At 41.0% G+C, this 22,603-nt stretch overlaps 2 protein-coding genes across 7 annotated transcripts in view; both read left to right on the top strand.

Moving 5' to 3' along the window:
- Positions 1-22,603, top strand: part of LOC115744916 (glutamine synthetase leaf isozyme, chloroplastic) — a 645,880-nt gene that overhangs the window by 502,706 nt on the left and 120,571 nt on the right. The gene's annotated exons all lie outside the window — the stretch shown is intronic.
- The window catches only part of LOC115748459 (putative disease resistance protein RGA4), a 247,340-nt gene continuing 233,885 nt past the window's right edge, over positions 9,149-22,603 (top strand). The window contains exons 1-5 of one of the 6 annotated variants that reach the window (XM_048280145.1): positions 9,149-9,252; positions 9,557-12,609; positions 12,834-13,091; positions 13,400-13,571; positions 13,678-13,816. In XM_048280145.1, coding sequence (XP_048136102.1) covers positions 9,576-12,609; positions 12,834-12,880 — 3,081 coding nt within the window. In that variant the 5' untranslated portion in view covers positions 9,149-9,252; positions 9,557-9,575 and the 3' untranslated portion in view covers positions 12,881-13,091; positions 13,400-13,571; positions 13,678-13,816. The other 5 variants (XM_048280144.1, XM_048280148.1, XM_048280146.1 and 2 more) reach the window with 5 other exon arrangements.

The following is a 22,603-nucleotide window of genomic DNA, read 5'->3' as shown; positions in this document are numbered from 1 at the left end:
GTTACGTAGTATCCGGTGGGGGTAGATAAAGTGTATTATAGACATACTACAACGATCCGGGTAGACGTCGGAGAGAATTTTTGGAAACCACATACATACCTGGCATGGATGTACCGACACGGGGATATGTTAGTAGGGCCACTAAAGGGCTTCGATATCCCCCATGACGGAGTTGGGGAATGAGACCCCACTTAGGCTACACCTCCCGATGGTGTAGTGACGAGCTCGGACACCGACCCCGAGGATTCAAAGTTCGGCCCGGAGGACCTAGTGCCAGAAGAGGATGTTGAGATCGTAGAACCATCGGATGTGGAGCTGCCACTTGAGATAGCCGAGGAGGAGGAGGAAGCTATAGGATCCGAGACGGACGATAGCGAGGATGGGGCCTAGGGTAGTTGGCCTCTTAACTTTTGTTGAGTGAGAACTTTTGAAGTATAGTTAGGCTTTGACCACTACATCTTTTTGTTACATGTGGTCATAGGCTTTTATAGTGGTCTCTGAAGCATTAGGGTTGACTTTTGTAAAGGATATGTGGATATGTATATAAGTTTTTCTTTTACCGTCCCAAGTCATCGTTTTGTCATTTGTTTCCGTACGGGGTTTAGTAGTTTCTGCTTCCGCATGAATTTTGTTGGCTTTTGGATCCTAAAGAACTGTACAATATTGTGGCCAAAGGAGATGTTGGCGAGCTCGTAGGGTTCGGGTCGTGACAGATTTGATGTTGGTTTCTCTCCCTCACCATCAACGTGAGACTCACGAATCTGTTGGAGTTGGCGAATACTTCGAGGACCCTTGTTTCTCATATCGGAGACGCTCACGTGAGCTTAGGGTAACTGAAGTATGATCCGACGACATGTGAATCCCGCGCATGGAATGCGCTATCCCCGATATGGATGTCTCGCTGCCCGATCAGCAAACGGGGTTTCCGCTCCCCGGTGTGCGAGCGGCCGCCCCGCTCGGTGATGAGCAGGCGGGGGTTCGGGGGCAGTGCCCTTAAAACCTCAACGAGTTTGAGCTTTTGTTTAAGTTAGCCCATTTGTTGAGGGATTAAAATGGTTTCGGATATATTAGATTTTGGGCCCGTTTATGACATATATATATTTGTTCGTTTTGGGCTGATCATTGTAACTAGTTGTGCAGCTGTAAACCAAAAATCATAGTGAAATTTCTTTGTAGGATGTAGCCCTATTATGGGATGAATCTGGGTAAACCGTGCGTCGTCTATTTTTCTTTTATTATCCGTGCGATCGTTCTGAATCGGTTTATAATAGATGTCTTCAAAATCTTCTATTTGTCTTTTTTTTTTTTTGGTAAGGTAAGTATGTATTGATCTTTCAAGAAACTAGATACATCTATTTGTCTCTCTCCCTCAAACCCCAACACATGCTTATCCATAGAGGAGAGAAGCGTTGATTTGCATTTCCCTACTTTGGCCAATGTCCTACTCAATCCTTGCTCTGGAAAGGAAGCATGAGTTCTATAGTCCTGTCTGCATTCAAGATTATGTAGCTGAACTTTTGAAGAGCTGAACAGTACAAATTGTCTCTACCAGCCGGCAAAGTCGAACCTTTTTTTTTTTATCCTACAGGCCCCGTTGAACCGTATGATTTTCCCTTTCATATTGTTCACTTATCTTTCTTGCGAATGAGCTTTGAAGGACCTCTTTAGTTGTTGAACTCAAAACTTCCATGATACACTTGAAGATCGAGATCTGTCCATTTCTAAGCTCGCTCAAAGAAAGAGTAGGATCCATTTGAAGCTCACGAGTCGTGCAGAGTTTTCTTCCATCAATCTTGCAAGTAGACTACGTGCGTTGATAAGACATTCTTTTGTATCAAATTAATTTAATTGAAAAAATCATAAAAATAATAATTTATTATATATAAATATATATCTAAAATATAACGTGTTCCAACGTGTTGAAATTTTCTATTTTTTAGAATGACGTGTCGGCGTGTTGTATGATGTCGCGTGTCGGTGTCGATACTACTTAGTCATCAACGCATTATCTCACATTTTTTTCGGGTTGTCTTTTGGAAAATGGAAAAGTAAGATAAAGAGGAAAAGGGTGAAAGATGGCGCATCAAATCGACGGACAATGATATGATCCACCCTATGGTGGATTTCAAGCCGTACGCTTTCACAAACATCAACAAAACCTTATATGTCTAATTGAATAAACCTTATTTCAAAATTACTTTTACAATTTTAGGCCTGAAACATGTAAAATTTTCACAAAAACAACATATATATATATTTCAAAAAAATATATACTCGACTTATATCAAGTATCGAAAAGTTAGGTAGAGTGCAGCTTAATGGTTGAGTCGAGTTATCACAAAACTCCATCATTTCTAACCTTGTTATTTAATCTAAGACATAAGTCAACATAAATTTTAAAGTATGCTCGTTGTCACACATTATCGTAATTTTTTTGTTAGTAACACAAAAAATTCTAAACTCGTATTTATATAATGCATTTACCCTCTGTCACATAGAAAATGTGTCACGATGAGTATAATTATTTTAAAACAACTTAGCCGTAGCGAGATTCTTTGGAAGATCAAACGATTGCCGATATTTTGGATTGTAAATTTGAATATTTCACTGTAGGGGGGGTAGATAGACAGATTCAAGATTCACATTATGTCCTAGGGCTAATTTGGGTCCAATAGCAATTCATTGACCAAAGTTTCCTTAAAAAAATTCGTAATTTGAACTTCAATGTCAATTTTCCCCCAAATTTTTTTTCATCTAAAAAGAACCTCAATTTTTCGCTCCAATCCTAAATTTGCCAACTCATCCAAAAAGTGCCATTGATTTCTTCAAAAATTATCAACATTAGGTCGCTACTGTCTTTCCATACAAAGGTGAAGCTATTGATGTCTGACCACGAGGTTGATAATTATAGAGAAACTAGCTGCGTTTTAGTGACTCGTGGCCAAATTTGAGACTAGAGAGAAAGTTTGAAATTTTCATTTTCCACAAAAAGAAATTCGGGACGAGAGTGAGATTAAAGCTAAAGTAGGAATTTTTTTTAGAATATTAAACCTTCTATCCTGTTAGTGAAAAAAGTTCTCGTGAAAATTTTAGTGAAAATTGTTCTCGGGATTTTTTTTTTATTTATGTAAAATCAATCAATCTTGTAAGCCAATCACAAGATTGATGGGAAGAAGCCATTTTACAGATGGCATGAATCTTATTCTTGACAAATGAACGCTAAGTCGCATCTAATTCCCACTCACCTGCCTCTTGGTACATGTACGGTAACATCAAAAGATTGATGGGAACAAATGCCGTTTTACGGATGGCATGAAGCTTGCTCTTGAAAACACTAAGTAGCATCTAATTCCCACTCACCTGCTATGTGTTTGGTGTTAGGGTTCATAAATATATATATATATATATATATATATATATATTAAAAATATTAATTTTTAGTGGTATTTTTTTTCGACAAAAAAAAAAAAAGAATAAGATTGGTTGACTAAGATTAACTATCATTATTAATAAAGGTTACGTATATCACTAAGTGATAGTTCATGGCTACACGACGAAATCAAACTTGACTACACTAAAAATTCTAATGCATGAATTATGATTTTAAATTTGCAATTAGCTTAAGGTAACAATTGTTACATTGATTCGTTATTGGAATCTATTGTTATACGACGATTATATTAAATTTATCTAGTTATGGATATAAGCAGTTATCCCCCGGCAATTGCAGTTATATGTTAAAATCATTATAAAAAAAATGTGAGCTACAATTATAAGACTATGGAGTATACCATGTGCTACTTACAATTAAATAGATTTTGGAATTATGGTTGGAAATTTATTTTTTTGCTACATTTTAATTATCTAGCCTTGGAACCACTAGACTAATATCTTCCCTCCACAGAGAGAGATAGAGATAATAAAGACGACGTAAACTGTCATCGGGAGCATTATTGAAGAGTAAAGGTGGCAAAATAGATCTAGACCTTATATTTTAACTTATATTTAAGGGTAGAGATAATAAATTGGTTGCTTTAAATTTTAAAAATAAGCTTAAGTTGGTCATAATGGAGTACTTAACAACTTAATGAGTCCTAAATGAATTTTGAATTTGTCATAAATAAGTTATCTATCTTAGTGAGTCATGAAAAAAAATTTCTAATTTTTTTACTTTCAATTTTTTATTTTCTTTTTTACGAAATCCGGCAATGGTTGTCGGGCCTCACCTGTGGTCTTTGAAAGTCAACTAGCCCTCGAAGGTGATCGGCAAGAGTCAATTGGTGGCCCTCGCCAGCTTTAGACGAAAAAAGTTGAAAAATTAAAATCAAAATGATGGGTCTATTGAAGAGATCATTGCTAAGTTAATATGTATTGTATGAAAATGAGAAAGTAAGACAGAATTGAGGTTAATGGTCGGACTATATCATTATAAAGCTTCATTCCTTCCAATATTAGTTATCCCTAAGTCGGTCTTGCATGTTTATGTAATATCGTCGGTAAATTTGCATTATTGTTGTCAATCTATTATTCCTTTGGCGTGTTTAACATAATACAAGTGTTAGGCTTGAAAAATCCAACATATGATTTGCACCATCTTAACGGATTTCTTATAGGAATGTGTCACATGTGTATCATCAGTTTAGGATTTTTAGTGATCGAAAAATCAGTTTGTGAGTAAATTTATCACAAATGTATCAGTTTGAAATTTTTATGTGATTATAGTTAAATATTTTAAAAACTTAAGTTATTATATGAATACGTAATTTAATATAATTACCTTTATAATTATCTTGGTGAGATAGCATAATTTAAGGACCAAGCCTTAGAAACAAGGTTGCATCGATGTGTCAAGACGGCCAATGAATAAAAATTTATGCACTATACCATAACTCTCGAAATGTAACTAGCATATATCAAACTCAAAAATATTATCAGCCATTGTTAATCTCCAAAAAAATCACATTAGATATGCTTGAACCACTTAAATCAAGTTGGCCAGGATTAAGCCCCGAAACAGTATCGATCTTTATACTATCATTTCAGTTTAAAATATATTTCCAGATAAGAGAGGCTGAAACGCATCCAATGCTTGAGTGAGTTTTTCAAAAGAGGATACGTTAGAATAACATTTATTTAGACTCCGTTTGTTTTGCGAAAAATAAAATATTTTCCTAAAAATAATTACTTATATCACTTATGAAAATGAACGAATGAAAACTAATTTCATCTTCCATAAAAATGTCTGGTAAATTGTTGTCTGTAATAAAACTTTATTTATTGACTAATTATTTTGAGCGATTTAATGTCTAGACATTGATGTCATTTGTCGATCGCCTCTCTCGAGTCTTGGCAGCAATTCGCCATCCGCTAGCCGCTGGTCGCCTGCCATTGGTCCCCAATTGCTGTCCCGCGGTCATCAGTCACTAGTCGCAGCCGGTTGCTATTCGCCGATCGCGTCTCTCGTATCCCAGCTACCTATCGTCGTCCGATGGTAGCCCGCTGCCAATCGCCAGTCGCCCATCGTCGTTTGCCATTCTGATCATTCGTCATTCCGCCGATCATTGTTCGCTTGTTTGTCGTTCGCCAGTCCACCGATCGTTGTTCGCTAGTCACCGGTCACCATTCATCGGCAATCATTTGTGGTTCTCCTGCCGCTAGTCTTCGATATGTGGGTTTATATTGTCTTTAAGTTTTATGAAATGAATGAGGCGGCTGGCCATTGGGGAGGACAATTAATTAGTCAACATTTCATATTAATTTTTAGATTTTCAAAAGTAGGTCTTTGTCTTTCTAGAATGCTGAGAAGGAGGGAGAAGAAAGTAAGGATGAGCGGTTTTCGGTCTGATCCGGTTCTTCTCAAGAATAGGAAATCGGAAAGGTGATCCTAGTTTTCAATTTTGAAAATGAGGAACGGACCAACAGTCTCGCGAACCGGTTCGGTCCGGTTCTCGATAGTCTAATGAAATCGATAAATTATCTATTATCTCATGATATCCCAAAATAATAAAATAAAAAATCAAGATAATCATATATATAAAAGCACAACAACAACCAAAAAATTACTTTGGTACTTAGTAAAAGATTTCAAAGTGAAAAAACTTGCTCTTTGGTATTAATTGATGAACGGGTCCACTTATCATTTTTTAAATCACTAGGTAATCTGTTGCAAAAGTTAGAGTAGTAAAATCATTAGCTTGTTGGCAAGGGACGGACTCATTTTTGTCACGGAAACATATAAAATCGATCGGTCTGGTCTAGGTGATCCAGTCCGATCTTGTACTTCTAAAATCGATAATCGAACAGACTGGACATCGATTTTAATTTTAAGAATCAAGAATCGAACCGCCATCCTTTGGCATCGGGATTCAGACTACCGATTCGATCCGATCCGATCCGATCCGATCCGATTTGGATAATTCTCGATTCAATCGACCTGGTTTGTTCATCTTTAGAAGAAATATATGACACAAAAGAAAAACACAGAGAAACAAAAGAACAATGGGATGATTAATAACTAACCATGATGAGTTAAGTTTGTCAACCTCATGCTGTAAACGATAGTACGGCTTCATAGGCGTCGGCGAATAGCCGTGGGACCCAACTCCGCCGTACTCATCCCATCTGTCTTTGTACACATTGTCCAAAATGAATTCGCCACGTACCGACGGATTCTCCCCACGCGATAGTGCGATCGTGGCCCCATCCTAATGATGCTTTTATTCTGTTTTTGTTTTCTTTTTTTTGCTTTGCTTCACCAAGCACGTTATCTTCTCACGCACTCAATGTTGCCTTTGGAAAAAGGAAAGTTAGGGAAAAAAAGGACAAAGGGAAAAAGGGCGCACATCAAATTGTAGGATCTCGACAAAAAATAAGTAAATAAATAATAGCAATAATGTCAAATGACGTTATTAATATTTAATTTTGTACATAATTTTTCAAAATATTTTAATATTTGAAAAACATTTTAAAGCATTAATAAACAAGTAGAGTATATCGCTTTTGCATGTTTATTTTCAAATTATGTATTCTTCTTTCATATGAAATAAAGCTTTTTGTTTCGACCAAAAAAAAAAAAGGATACAAGGGGAGTTTTGAATTGAGAGGTGTAGTATTGGCAATAGAACGTTAACAGGTCTATTATGTTACCTACGCATATAGAACTAACTATTTCATTGAAAAGAAACTCAGTCCTAATATGGATCACACATGCATCATTATATTTTAATTACTAATTAGTCGCACCTCATATCTCAACATGCCCGAATCAAAACAAATTAATATTCCCTCGGTTTATAAGGTAAGCCATGCTACTAACTTTACCGGACCTCAAATTCATCCCTAGAAATTGAACATGGACCTATATATATATTATAATATATATAATAAAGTGTTCGTCCTTCGAGACACAATTTACTTTCCTAACTCGATCCTCCTATTCTCATTCGCTTGTGGGCATTGGGGAACTGTCGAGATAAAATTAATCGCGAAATAAATATGTCCGTCATATTTTGTCCTAGGGATAATGTGGGTCCACTCGCAACTCATTGACTAAATTTTTCTTAAAAAAATTTGTAATTTGAGGGTCAATGTCAATTTTGCCCCAAACTTTTTTTCATCTAAGAAAAAATCCTCTGTGACATCCCTTGTCCCACATCGCTTAGGAGGAGAGTCTTAGGTTAGTTTATATGACAATGGGTCTCCTCGGAATTGCAAGACGCATTTTCTAAGGGTTGTATGGGCGGTCCTCCGAAGAACAAAATCGTGAGGACTATGTGTCCAAAACGGACAATATCTTGCAAGTGACATGGCGGAAGCCTGGTGGGCCTAGGCCGTTACATCCTCAATTTTTTGCTATAGTCCTAAATCCGCCAACGCATCCAAAAATCGCCATTGATTTAAAAACTATCAACATTAGGTGGCTACTGTTGTTCCATACAAAGGTGAAGCTATTGATGTCTGACCCCGAGGTTGATAATTATAGAAAAACTGACTGGCTGCGTTTTACGGACTCGTGGACAAATTTGGGACTAAAGTGAAAGTTTGAAATTTCTTCTACACAAAAAGAAATTCGGAAAGAGATTGAGATTAAACCTAAAGGTTGGAATTTTTTTAAGATATTAAACCTTCTGTCCTGTTAGTGAAAAATGTTATCGTGAAAATTTTAGTGAAAATTGTTCCCGGGATTTTTTTTCTTCTTTTGTAAAATAAATAAATCTTGTAAGCCAATCACAAGATTGATGGGAACAAGCCATTTTACAGATGGCATGAATCTTATTCTTGACAAATTAATGCTAAGGAGCATCTAATTCCCACTCACCTGCATTGTGTTTGGTGTTAGGGTTCATCCAACAATATATATTACAAATATTAATTTTTTAATGGTAATTTCAGTTTTAAATGATAAGATATAGTTACTTGAATAAGATTGGTCTGACTAAGATTAATTGTCATTATCAATAAAGGTTATGCATATCACTAAGTGATAGTTCATGGCCACATGACGAAACCAAACTTGATTACACTAAAAGTTCTAATGCATGAATTATGATTTTTTAATTTGCAGTTAGCTTAAGGTGAAAATTATTACATTGATTCATTATTGAGATCTATTGTTACACGATGATTATGATAAATTTATCTAGTTACGGATACTAGTAGTTATCCCTTTGGCAATTGTAATAATATGTTAAAATTATTATAAAAAAAAAACGAGCTACAATTATAAGACCAAGAAGTATACCATATGCTATTTACAATTATATATAGATTTTGGAGTTACGATTGGAAATTTTGTTTCACATTTTAATTACCACTGAAATTGAACTGTTATAGAATTGTAGAGATTGAAATAAATGGAATCCGGAAGAGTTCTGGGGGAAAATTGTCTCTGATGGAAATCATGGTTACTGTCTTATGTAGACAGAAACAGAAGTATTCATCCTAATACATCAATGACTATTGAGATTACAAAAATCATGGAGTAGGACGTGACACCTTTCCCTATCTGTCCAATGTCCTACCGAGACTACAAAGCAAGAAGGGCATCATGTTCGCCGTTTCCTTGCTGTGTCCTCGTTTGAAAGGAATGTTCCGCTTTTCTTTCTATATATACGACGCCTGAGGCGGATAAATGCAGGCAAAACTCAAGAACCATTTCTTCCTCGTTTCTTACCTCGTCTTGTTGCCTACATTTCATTCAGGCTAGCCACTGTCCAGTTGGTCCTTCATTATTGATTTCTTCCCGTGCTCCTGGTAATTTTGCTCTCAAGTTATTTTTACCATGCATGCATCGGTTTTATTGTTGCATGTACAATAATGTCAGAAATTTGCTTTCGCCATTTTTTTCATTACCCTTGCAAGCATGTAAGACTAGTATACACCAGAAGCACGTAAAATCTATAATAGCTCAAGTCGGTCGTAGAAGTTGATGATTAGATTTGTCATGCTTTTGATTTGACGGTCTCAGGTGAGCATCGACATTAACTTGTTTGTTATAGATGTTGCAAGAAGTCTCTATCATTTGACCGACTAGACTAATATCTTCTTACCCACATAGAGAGACAGAGAGAACAAAAATGGCGGAAGCTGTCATATTCAATATTGCTGGAAAGATAGTTGATTATCTGGTTCCTCAAGCACTAGAAAAGGTTGGAAAGTTGTGGGGCGTCAGGCATGAACTCGAGGGGCTCAAGGACACCGTCTCCATGCTTCGGCCTTTTCTGGACCATGCAGAAGAGCAATACCACCAGATTCCCCACATCCAAGTTTGGGTTGAGAAACTGAAAGACGCTTTCTATGAGGCGCAGGACGTGCTTGAAGAATTTAACATCGAAGCTATGCGACGAGAACTGAGGGGTCACAATGAAATGATCAAGGAGGTAAGGACATTTTTCTCAAGTTCAAACCAGCTTGCTTTTAAATTGAAGATGAGTGACAAAGTAAGAACAGTGAGGGGGAGAATACAAGCCATTATTAAGGCTGATAGAGAATTCAACTTGGATGAGCGCCCCGTGCATTCGCGAGTAGAGAGAGAGCGGAGGAAGAGGGAAGAGACACATTCGTTTATACGTGAGGAAGATATTATAGGGAGACATGATGATAAGAAGGCGGTCATGAATTTTTTACTGAATTCAGACGTGAAAGAGCCCATTTCCATCCTTCCAATAGTTGGGTTCGGTGGGGTTGGGAAAACGGCTCTTGCTAAATGTGTGTATCAAGACAGTAAATTTGGCTTGAAAATGTGGGTTTGTGTCTCTGATGACTTTGATGTGAAAAAAATAGTGAAAAATATCATAGCTTGTGCAAATAAGGAAGAACCAACCGGGGATACGATGGAGTTGTTGCAAAGCAATCTGAGGAAAGAAATTAATGGAAAGAAATATCTCTTAGTTTTAGATGATGTGTGGAATAAAGACCAAGACAAGTGGCTGAGCTTGAAAACTTTACTGGAGGGAGGTGCTAGAGGAAGCAAGATCCTTATAACAACGCGTGATCCATTGGTTGCGGAAATCACCGGCACTGTTCCTCCTCATTCTCTCAAGGGCTTATCTGAAAGTGCATCTCTTGATTTATTAATGAAAGTGGCTGGTCAAAAAATAGAGGAAATACAAGATTCTAACATGTTAGCCATTGGCCAAGAGATAGTTAGAAAGTGCTCTGGAGTTCCATTAGTTGTTCGAACTATTGGGAGTTTATTATTCTTTAAGAAAACTGAATCTGAATGGTTACATTTCAAAGATCATGAGCTCCCAGAAGTGTCTCAAAGGGAAGATAGCATAAAATCTACTCTTATGCTAAGTTATGACCATCTTCCTTCACATTTGAAACAATGTTTCGCGTTCTGTTCATTATTTCCCCAAGATTATGTGATGAAAAAGCAGACTTTGGTCAATCTTTGGATGGCAGAAGGATTTATCCAGCCATCAAATAAAAATCAGCATTTAGAAGACATCGCTAATGGATATTTCATAGAGCTACTTTGGAGTAACTTCTTCCAAGATTATGAAAAAAGCCCAAACACAAACGAGGAGACTTGCAAGATGCATGATTTGATGCATAATCTAGCTTGCATGGTTTCTGGGACTGAATGTTGGGTGGCAAGGGATGACACAAAATCCATACCCGAGAGAACTCGTCATATTTCATATGGTCCAACTTTCAATTTGATGGGTAAACTTCCAATTTCACGCTTGAAAGCAAATGCACTGAGAACAATTGTATCTACTGCTAGATATTGGGAAATGAAAGAAAGAGAAGTAATGAGTGAAGCAGATCTATGTCAACTCATTCAAAATTTCGAGAAATTGCGCATCATGGATTTGCAAGCCACAGTTGTCGAGAAGGTGCCAAGGTCCATCTGTAAGTTGAAGCAACTCACGTATCTCGATCTCTCTCACAATGTGACACTCAAAAGGCTTCCTAACTCCATTACGAGATTACAAAATTTGCAAACACTCAACCTCTACGGTTGTGGTTCCCTTGAAGAATTGCCAAGGGGCATAAAAAAGTTAGTCAGCCTTCGAAATCTAAACATTGACTTTTGTTCAAACCTTAGTTATATGCCACGGGGTTTAGGGCAATTGACTTCTCTACATATGCTAACTCGATTCATTTTGCCCAAAGAGAAAGCTCTTGCTAAGAATTATTGTGGACTTGGGGAGCTAAATGGGCTTAATAACATCCGGGGAAGCCTTAGAATTGAAAATGTGGGAAGTGTAACAGACACAGCAGTAGAATCCAAGACTGCGAATTTGATAGGGAAGCATTCTTTAGAATCTTTGACACTTTATTGGGGCGATTGCCATATTGATGATGCAGTAACTGGGGACAGAAGTGAAGCGTTATTAGACGAACTGAGGCCGCACTCAAATCTGCAGAAGTTGAACATCGAAGGATATAATGGCGAGGGCTTTCCGAAGTGGATGACAGATTGCCATGTGTCTTCCTTGCCCAATTTGGCTGAGTTAGTCTTGAAGGATTGCAAGAGATGTAAGCATGTCCTTGGATTTGGCCTTAATAAGTTGAAGAAACTAGAAATCTCGGGGATGGAGCTTTTAGAATGTTTGTCAGAGGAGTGTTGGCAAAGCCTCACCTCACTTGCATGTCTTTGGATCAGGGGATGTCATCAGTTAACTTCCCTCTCGCTTGGTATACGACATCTGTCGAGTCTTGAGCATCTCGATATCTCAGAATGTTGGGAGCTGGATATATCCAAAGACGAAAGCGGCAACATCTTTGATTTCCATGGACTAGAGAGTCTCCGGTCCTTGTTCATCGAAGAACTTCCCAAACTAGCATCTCTCCCACAGTGGCTTCTGCAGCTCAGCAGTCTCAGGCGTCTCCGTATTTGCCAATGCTCCAATTTGAAGTCATTGCCAGAGCAGATAGAGGCCCTTCAATCGCTTGAATGGCTTGAAATCATCGGGTGCCCCTCGTTGACGTCATTACCTGAAGGAATGCGAAGGCTGACATCCCTTACTCACCTAACAATCTTCGGTTGCCCAGAATTGGTGGAGAGGTGCAAAAGAGACGCAGGCGAGGACTGGCACAAGATTGCTCATATCCCCAGCATATCTCACCATATAGTAACACCAGAAATTATCGAGGAAGGTAATTCTCGAATTAAGGTTTCAAAATATATTTGCAGGGTGTGGAAACATGGCTTTATTTCCCAAACGTGCGAGGAAAAATGAAGAAAATACATATTCCTCATCCATTTTCACACATGGGTCGTGGCTCATGCTGTAGACACTGTGTGCAATCTGCTTATTTGATTTCACAAGGAGGGAAATGCTTGCGCTATGCGATGATTCTGTAAAACTCTCATGCTGTAGATATAGTGTGCATCAAATCAAGGGTACGAATGGCGACAATTAAATGATGTAGCGTTTTTCTTTTCTCGTGCTACATGCTACTGATCTACTAATTCCTGAATAATCAGGTGATCCCTAGGCCATCTTAAGTGCACGCGCGCGCATTCTTGGTTTACTGTGGATCAAGTACTGGTCAAGCTCCCGGGGAGGATAGTGAAGTGATCTTACACGCACAAACATTCTTGGCTTGGTGTTCAGCCATTCTGCAGAGGTTCTCAGGTAAATGCTTTGCCAATTTTGAGCACCATCTTAAGCAATTGAGTGAATGTTTGACATTAAAATAGGTCTTATGACGGTTGGACTGGGCGTCTAATATATGACACTTCCATTTTGAGTACCATCACATTTTGTTTGGTTGACAATTGACATGGACATCATCTCTTTGTCACAACAATGCCTGCAAAAGAAATGCCAGCTGTGTGAGGCAGAATGAATGAACGAAGCAGTAGCCATTGTTGTCGTTTCTTTTTTATGAATAAAATCAATCACTACCTATTTTAACTCACTGACTACCGGTCCCATGACAGCAAATACATGGGCTTCTATCTTGCTAAGACAGAAGAGGGGTGGAATCACCAAGAGCTTTCCTAAGTTTTGAGGTGTATGCTTTGAAGTCCAAGAACAATACTATTACAGGTTCGAGAGTCATCTCAGCTTGGACATCATGCCCACCGATACGATAATTGCAGCACACATTTGGTATGTCAATAATGCCTATCCCAACGAACATATGTGCTGGGGTTGCTGAAATTTTCAGCAACCCAAATGGACAAGTTCACGACTTTAGGCTGAATGTTCACATTAGGTTTGCAATCAAGCAAGAAAACACCTTACTGCCGACAAATGTTCAATGGCCATTGGTTGACCTTATTACCATGGTGTTGGGGCTGGTAAGTCATTCGGCCGAGACATGTCCGATGCTCACTACATGGCTTGCAATGCCGGACCAGGTAATATCTGACCTCCATCTTGCCTTTTTTTCCGGGGACCAATAAAAAATAAAAATAAAAACAGAACTGTTGCCATGAACACTGGCTTCTGTCGTGCAGTAAGAATACCAAGCGGGGAAACTGAAGCGGGAGATCATATACGGTGTCCAAGATATCTTTTGAGGTGAAATTTCAATTACTTGCTCCAGAAAAATAACGGGATGCCGTCAACAGCAAACAAAGTAAGTGCATACAGACATGCTCTACAGTATTTTTATGTTTCTCATACAACATAGAAAGTTCACCTTCCTTGCTCAGTCAATTAATGGCTTAAAATGTTATACAGGTTACTTGGAAGACAGGCATCCTACCTCAAACATGAAGTCATACGTCGTTACCCATTACTTGCTGAAACTACAATTTTATGAGAGCCCACCCTCGAGGCTGAAGCTCTTGCTGCTCCGAAGCTAGCATTGAAGTTGCTGGTTAAGAAAGGCCAAAAGCATTAATCAAATCGGGGAGGACCTACTAGTTGAAAGCCTGCGAATCCCTCTTCGTCCAGATTTAGATCATTGAGGGAAGATTGGCACGTAAATAAAGCTTCCCAGAGGGAGATAAAATTAGGCGTCCAAGCTCAGACCTGATCTCCTTTACATTGGTTTCATCTTCGCAAGTAGTCTCAACTTTTCGGGCATTTGAGTTCACTATTACCCTTCAGCGTCATGGACATCTTCTTGTGTTCAAGTTGTCACTTTACTCGATATTTCAGCACAATTCATCCAAATTTCCAGTGTCGTCATATGCTAAGCTCGTTCGATTTGGCTTGTCCGACTTTCTTTTGAATGAAAGGCAGATTGACTTCTGATTCAATGAACATGAGATGCACCAGCTTGTTTCATCTCTTCCAATGTCTTATCAAGAGAACTTTGGGAAGTATAAACAGACCGCAATCCTTGAAGTCGCGCAAGTTTGTCTGTGTAACCTGGCTATTCTTTTTTCTTTGTGAGGCAAAGAAATGTTCTCATTCCCATGGGAAGTGCAGTACAAATATGAAAACAACAATTTGGCAATACTATTACCTACCATTTTGGTTCTACAGAAATGAAAGTTACTCACGTCTTTTTCATTTCGTCTCCTTGACCCTTTTCAACTCTCTTATTTCAACAGTAGAACAAATAATGACGGCACTAACTTGTCTATCTTGCTGTGACTAGAAGATAGACAAAAATTTGAGTAGTGGGATAGGTGTTTCTCTTGAAATACTGATGAGAAAACACGCTGATTGGAGTTCTCCAACGAAACCCGGGTCCGTTTAAGGGAAAAAACTGCAAAATCTTCTGCAGTTAATAGATTTATGAAGTTGGCGGTAAATTTCTAATGATGTTGATAAAGAAAAGTATGACCAGTAACTCAAAGGTCAAAAGACCTCTTAGGAAGTCACCAATACGATTAGGAATTCACCGAATTTCAAATGAATTGGTAAATTAGCAACTCTTCTTAAATTTTACCAGCATCACTGTCACGCTCCGACTCTCGAGTTCGCGACATCCATACCAATATCGCCTCAGGTCACGAATGATAGCATCCCAGGCACACTATCGACCTATATACTTTCGGGGCACGTGGAAACGTCAACTCTCCAGTCAACAAATGACATGAGATAGTAAAGTAGGAAATAGATATGAAAGTCATTTACAAAAGACAATTTCATTCATGAAGCCAAAACAGATGAGTTTTAACCCTATGGAACTACAGAAGGCATAAACAATCCCATTCTTCGGGGTGGCTCATTAAGACCTCAAAAAGAAATACGATCGGGTAAGGTTAAACTATCATCTACTTCCAAAATCCTACGATGACCCTCGCCTTAAACGCCCACGGCTTCATCACTTGGGACCCGAAAAAGGGTTAACAACGATGGGGTGAGAATAATCTCGGTGAGTCAACGCCTAAGCCAGGCTAGGGCGCCGATTCACTCGGACCAACCTACCAAGCATCCACAAGGCATCAAGCATATAATTCAACTATATACAACTTACCAATCCTCAGCCATGCATAATGCAATGCTTGACTCAAATCAACAATCACGACAGGCAAACAACCGGCACGACATCACATCAACTTGTACACGGGAGACACCACACAAAGTCCAATTATTAACAAATGAGGCCACATGGCCCGGCACACTAGACAGTTGGTGCCTAGCACAATAGATAGTTGGTATTCTACTGGCGGGACCAGGTATCGTCCCATTACTTCGGCGACGGTGACTACTATGCCATTGTAATTCTGATCGACACGGCACAACATAACAAGCATTCCAAAAGGAGCGTCGGTCCGTCACAAGTCGCGGCCGGCATCCAATCAACCCGATGACACGGATTGACATGCATCTAACAAGTCGTGAAATTCCGATCGACATGGCACGATCTTGTCGGGGACAACCATTACGTGATCATTCAAGCACATCCGACAACAACCAGTCAAATTCTTATCTTTACACTTAGCCGGATGCTCATGCAATCATGATCAAAGACTCGGCACTAGGCAATTTTCATGCTAAAATATGTAGTTTGATTCCACACAGGTCACATGAATGTACATATTATCCACCAGACTTTGCATCCGAAAACATGGGACCGACACCCGTAAATTTCACCCATAACACCCAACACGCCAAACCAAACATCCTGACGAATGAACAATCGGGACAACGAGCCAAACATATTCCAATGATCAAACCATAAAAGCCAATTTAGATTTATAAAATTGATCTATCAAAAATCTACTCCAATAGAAAATCAATCGTCCACTCGACTCTGTCTTATCGCTCACTCGCAATCAAATAATGGCGGTCTACGGCCCGGTCAAACAGTCCAATCTAATCACCAAATAACCGCAGACAACCTAACTAACAGATCGACTTAATTAATTGTGGCCATTTAACTTAAACACGGTTTCTATTTAAACCGACCACGATTAAGCCACCTAAACGCCCTATTAAACTAATTATACTAATTACACTAATTACACTAACTTAGCATAATTAGTGTCCTAATCGAGGTTTAGGGGTTTAACTCACAAATTAAACTACCTCGGACGGTCTCGACGACGACAACAAACTCGGCTCGGCGATCGACGACTCGCGGTAAACTTAAAACTCCGGGGTCCTCTAGCTTCAACACTCGGCCAAAGTGTTCACAAGAGGCTACGACAATCCTTGAAAATCCTCGGGCATAAATGTCGGACGTGGCCCAGATTCTTGGCCCATGAACTTGGCCACTCGGCCCAAAATCTCAACCACGGACTAGGTCACTTGGGCTCACGGGCTCGGCCACGGCTCGGGAAAATTGGCACACGAGCTCGGACAAGGCCAGCTCAAATCGTAGACGCGGCCGACACGGAGCTCGGACACAACTAGCACCGAGCTCGGACATGGCCGGCACAAAGCTCAAGCGCGGTTGGGCACAGGCTCGGGCACGACTAGGTCTCGGCGGCTCACGGTGGCTAGATGGCCCTCGGCATACGTGGGGTTGGTCGAGGCTAGCGGTGGGCGTGGGTGATTGGGAGGGAGAGAGGAAAGGTGGGGCTGAGGTGAGGGGTGAGGTGAGGGAGCGACGGGCTTGGGCACGGATCTAGTAGTGCGGCAGCTTGGCGTCGAAGGGTTGGAGAGTGCGGATGAAGCTCGCAACTCTCGAGCTGGTCACGGCGATGAAGGTGGTAGTCGGCGAGCTCGGTAGTGGCAGGTAGAGGTGACGATGACGCGGGCTAGGCAGAGAGAGCAGTACCTTCGGTTTGGGGGGGCGTCATGAAGAAGAAGAAGAAGAAGAAGAAGAAGAGAGAAGGGGGTTTCGGTCAAGGGGTTGGGGGGAGGAGAGAGAGGGTGATGTGAGGTAGAGACAGAGTGTTCGATGAGAGAGAGAGAAGGGGGAAGAGAGAGAGCACGTGGGAGGGGGAAAAAGGAAGAAAGAGAGAAGAGAGAGAGAGATAGAGTCACGTGGGGTGGGGGGCTGGCTGAGAGAGAGGGGGAGGAGAGAGAGTGAGTGGGTTGGTGGTGATGGGACACCACTTATCCCATCACCCATTAAAGTTCTTGTCTTTTTGTGCACTAATATCCGAAGGCCTTTTTAAATCTCGGGTAAAATAGGATTGGTTGAATATTTGGCTCAACCGATAGAAAATAATTTTGGTCTTTTCACAGATCGGACTACGTCGGAATAAGGTTCGAGAGCGAGGAAATAGATCCTAAAATGCGGCGACTAAGATTTTCGAGACCTAATCTAAATAGATCGACATTTCGGGAATCGTCCAAAATTTGTCTCTTAATTCTTTACGATCCGAAGTTTTACACCGACTAAAATCCAATAATAGTCCTTTTTATTGAATTCAATCTCTTACGGACTACGAATTTTCGTGGCGTCACAACTCTCCCCATCTTAGGAAATTTCGTCCCCGAAATTACAAAGACACCACAACTACTCAAAAAGGTAAGGATAGTTTGTGACACCCAGGAAATTTGGACTATGTAATTTGCCCAAATTCAATTAAAAAGGAAGAAATTAAATTTTAGTCGGTGCAAATTTTTGGATCGCAAGGACATAAGTGACGATTCTTGGACGTTTCTCGATTCGTCATTCGATATCGATTGGGTCTCGAAATTGTGGTCACTGTGACTTAGGATTTTTAGTCCTCGCACCTAAACTTTTCCGGACCAAACCTAGCCCATGAAAATCCAAATTTTATTCCCAATCGGTTGAGCCAAAAATCCGATCGATCCCGATTTATCAAAAGACCATTTCGCCCTTAGATATTATACGTATAAGATGAGGAAAATTAATTTTGAAGTGATTGTGGACCCCAACTTTAGTCAAATCCTCAGCCCCCCAGTCAAAGCCGATCAACTCAGTCTTCTCTCTCTCCTCCCTCTTCTCTTTCTCCCGTTGCTCTCTCTCTCCTTCCTTTGTTCACGAACGAACAGCCCACCCGCACGGTTTCACCTCCTTCAGCGGTTTACGTGCGACCACCGCCCGTGCCACTGCTTCCTCCGACCACTAGCCTCCTCCGCAACCTCACCGCCTCCACCTCCTGTCGCCGCAGACCCGCCGGAAAGCCCAGAACAGCCCCGACGCCGGACTACTCTGTTTCGCGTCCGTGGGCTGCCCGGGCTGCTCCAGCCACTCCGCACCACTTCCGACCACCACCCACCACCACATCACCTTCCCTTAAACCTCCAGACTTCGACCCACTGCCGTGCACTGCCTCGGACCGCCGCGAACAGCCCCTGAACAGATCTGAAACCCGCCTACCCTGTTTTTCGTCGCATGAGTTGCAGCTGGTGTTCCGGCCGTCTCCGCCGCCTTTCGCCGCTCACCACCGCCACCAACGACCTCCTTAGTGTCCTATCTCGTCCCTTGAAGCTTGTGGTGGCCGGCCGCCGCCCGTGGAGCTCGATTTGAGCCCGATCGAACCTCCCATGTTCTGCCGGTTTTTCCTTTGTTTGCTGCGCGGTTACGTCCAGCCACTGCTCGGCCGCCGTCCGCCGCCCCCAGTTGGTCCCGAAGGTCGTCCTCGACCTGTTGGTGAGTCTCCCAGCCTTCCCCAATCTCGCCTCAGCCCGTGAGATCGATTTTTCCCCCAACTCAGCCCGGTTTCCCCTGTTTTTACCTCAGTTGATTCCGTTTTTCAGCCTCCGTCGCTCACCGGACCTCTAATCGCTAAGTCGCTGCCGTTTGCAACGATTTCACTGCCGAACTCGTCACTATTTCGGCGGTGAACAGTGTCGCTGAAACAGTGCCGCCGGTGAACAATGTTTCCGGTGTGAACAGTATTTTTCGTGCGTGAATAGTGATTTTTGGCCTTGGCCTCGAAAATCGTGGTTAGGGCGCTAATTGCGGCCGGGATTAGTTAGCTAGTCGGTAGGGAATTTAGGTAGATTTGATTATGGTCGGATTAGTTAGAAATCCGGTTTATGGTAAATGGCCATAGTCGATTAAATTAGAATTTTCTATGGCTAATTGATGTTAGAAGAATTTGACTGTATGTTGTGATTTGATCGCGAGCGAGCGATAGGTTAAGGACGAGCGATCAATTGGTGATTATAAATCGAATTGGCTAATCAATGACTTTGGCACGAAATTGAGCATTTATGTGGCCTAATCGAATTGGTTTATTCGTGTTGAATTGATGACTTTGTTTGGGCGGATCGCTGCGTTGAAATGTTGATTTGAGTACCCTGAATGCTCGTTGAGTGAATTGGCGTTCGTTTGGGAATTAATCGTCCCGTGTGTCTTTGCAGTATCTATTTGGTAGTCTGCATATGCATATGATCGTGTTCAAGATCAAAGACATATTTTAGCATGAAAATGGCCTTGGGTCGAGTCTTTGAGCACGTTTGTGTGAGCATCCGGCCTAAATCAAAGAGAATAAATTGATTGATGTGTCGGGCGTGCTATATGGTCATATGAAGGAACGATGATGGGTTTTTCCTAGCAAGTTCGTATCGTATACATAGTACACACCGTACCATTTTTTTGGAACCACACGACTTGCCAGAAGCACGATAATTCATGCCTTGTATGGTACGTACGATTTTAAGGGATTATTGGATGCTGGTCGCAACTTGTGATGGACCGAAGCCCAGTATAGGGATGCCTACTTGCCGTGCCGTGTAGGGTGCATTGGATACACCGCTTGTAGTAGCCGTTGCCGAGAGGGAAAAGGAACGTAGCCCGGTCCCGCCGGAAGAGTGCGGGATCGCATTAATTGTGAGAGTCGATCATGCCGATCGCGTGGATCCTCATTACTGTGGTGCCAAGGGCGCGATCATCGTTAATAAATGGACTTGTGTGGTGTCCAATGCATACTTGTGAGTGTGATGCGTGTTCGGTTGGTTGTCCGATGTGACGGTTGAGTTGAGTCAAGCATTGCATTATGTGTGGCTGAAGGCTAGTAAGTATGCATGTGGATGATTAATGCCATGTGGTATGATTGCTAGACATATGTTTATATCGTGGTTTTATGATCCTTGTGTTAGGATGTTATAGGCGAATCGGTGTCCTAACCGAGCTTAGGTTTGATTCACTGAGATTTATATCTCACCCCGTTGTGGGAACCACTTTCGGGTCCCAAGTGATGGAGTTTTACGGATACCAAGGCCAGGTTATGAGGGTAGTCTTTTGGAGTAGATGAGAAGTTAACCTTATCTGACCCGGTACCCCTTTTGAGGTCTTAGTGAGCCGCCCCGAAGTATGGGGTTGTATATATTTCTGTAGCTCAGTAGGGTTAAGACTCATCTGCTGTCCTATAATTGTGTATGTTACTTTTGACTATTTGCCTTGGTATGTATTGTAATCGTTTGTGGTGATTGGATTAATTTTTTTGGGCTATTTTGCCCTTCGTTAAGTTTTGTTGGGCGACATTAAATTAGCGGTTGGCGAGCTCAGAATAAGCTCAAATTTTGTGGGCTGCACGGAAATGGCGTTCTAAACATAAGTCATTCCTATTGGCGATGAGGTACGATGGATTTTAGCGATTCGGGATCGTCTTGATGGGTTTCCGGAAATTTCTTTGTATTTTTAGTTATTTTTTTCATTATTTTTATGCTTTTTATAACATGTTTGATCCGATGGATTGTACTCGTTATGCATGATTCATGACATTGCATTTGACCTTAAAATGTTAGACGAACCTAGGATGGTGTCGGGGTAAGAATCTGCCCGACCTCGGGATGGAGGAATGGGCGTTCTTACCCTTGACCCCGACCGTGTTAAGATTCCCCGTTCAGGCATGAATCTGCGGGCACGAGAGGCTTTTCTTAACATTCCCTAAGCTTAAAAGGGCGAAAACACGGCTTAAATCGTTAAGTCAAGCTCACTCTTGAAGGCTCTAAAAATCTCGCTAATAAAGCATGCATATGCCATCTTGCTTGTCTACGATATCATGAGCATCCTTTCGTCTATGCGTTTTTTATTATGAGTCGATCCATGGCTATTAGGCATCTTGTCTTATTATGTGTGTCGTCTTGTTAGTCTATCACTTCATGGGGCACGACAATATTCGTATTGTCACGGTGACGAAGAAGGATTTGGTTAACTGGCTCCCACAACTTGATGAGGTTGCACGCCATTACATGGAGAGTCGACTAGGGAAGCTCATTCATCTTCTCAATATTCATGTTCGTGTCGGTATGATCCAGGCCCTTGCTCACTGTTGGGTCCCTCGGATGGCTACTTTCTTGCTCGGTAAGCATGAGCTCGCCCTACATTGGAAGAGTATAGCATGCTCATTGGTAAGTCTCTCGACGCCGAACTCATTAGCCCGTACTTCAAAGCGGATGCCTTACGGGTTCTAGCTGAGTTTTTAATGGTCGATTTGTCAGTTGTGCAAAAAATTTTAAAAGCAAATTATGGATATTGCTCGTTTACTTTCCTCATAGACTGTTTTAACAAAACCCGATCACTGCAAAAGGGCAATATCTTTTTACTGGCTTTCTTTGGTTTGCTCATTTTTCCTCATTATAAAAATTCTTTCATTCCCCGTCTAGCACACTTTGTCCAACAGGTTTGTGAGGAAAGGAATTTTGTGCATACCATCCTGGCTGAAACCGTCATTTCTCCGAATAATTTTAGGCGGGGCAAGTCTAAAGTCCTTAGGGCCCCTGCTGAGCTTTTGCAAGTATGGTTTCTGTCGCATATTAAGGAATGTAAGGAGCTTGTATCAACTGATTTCTTGAGAAACTCCGCACCTCCGTTGGTTATTTACAAAGAAAAGCAATCTAATACCCACGACTATCATTTTTCTGAA

This window comes from Rhodamnia argentea, chromosome 6, assembly GCF_020921035.1.
Source record: "Rhodamnia argentea isolate NSW1041297 chromosome 6, ASM2092103v1, whole genome shotgun sequence".
Taxonomy (NCBI): domain Eukaryota; kingdom Viridiplantae; phylum Streptophyta; class Magnoliopsida; order Myrtales; family Myrtaceae; genus Rhodamnia; species Rhodamnia argentea.
The sequence above is the reverse complement of the archived record's forward strand: the minus strand, read 5'-3'. Positions and strand labels throughout refer to the sequence as shown.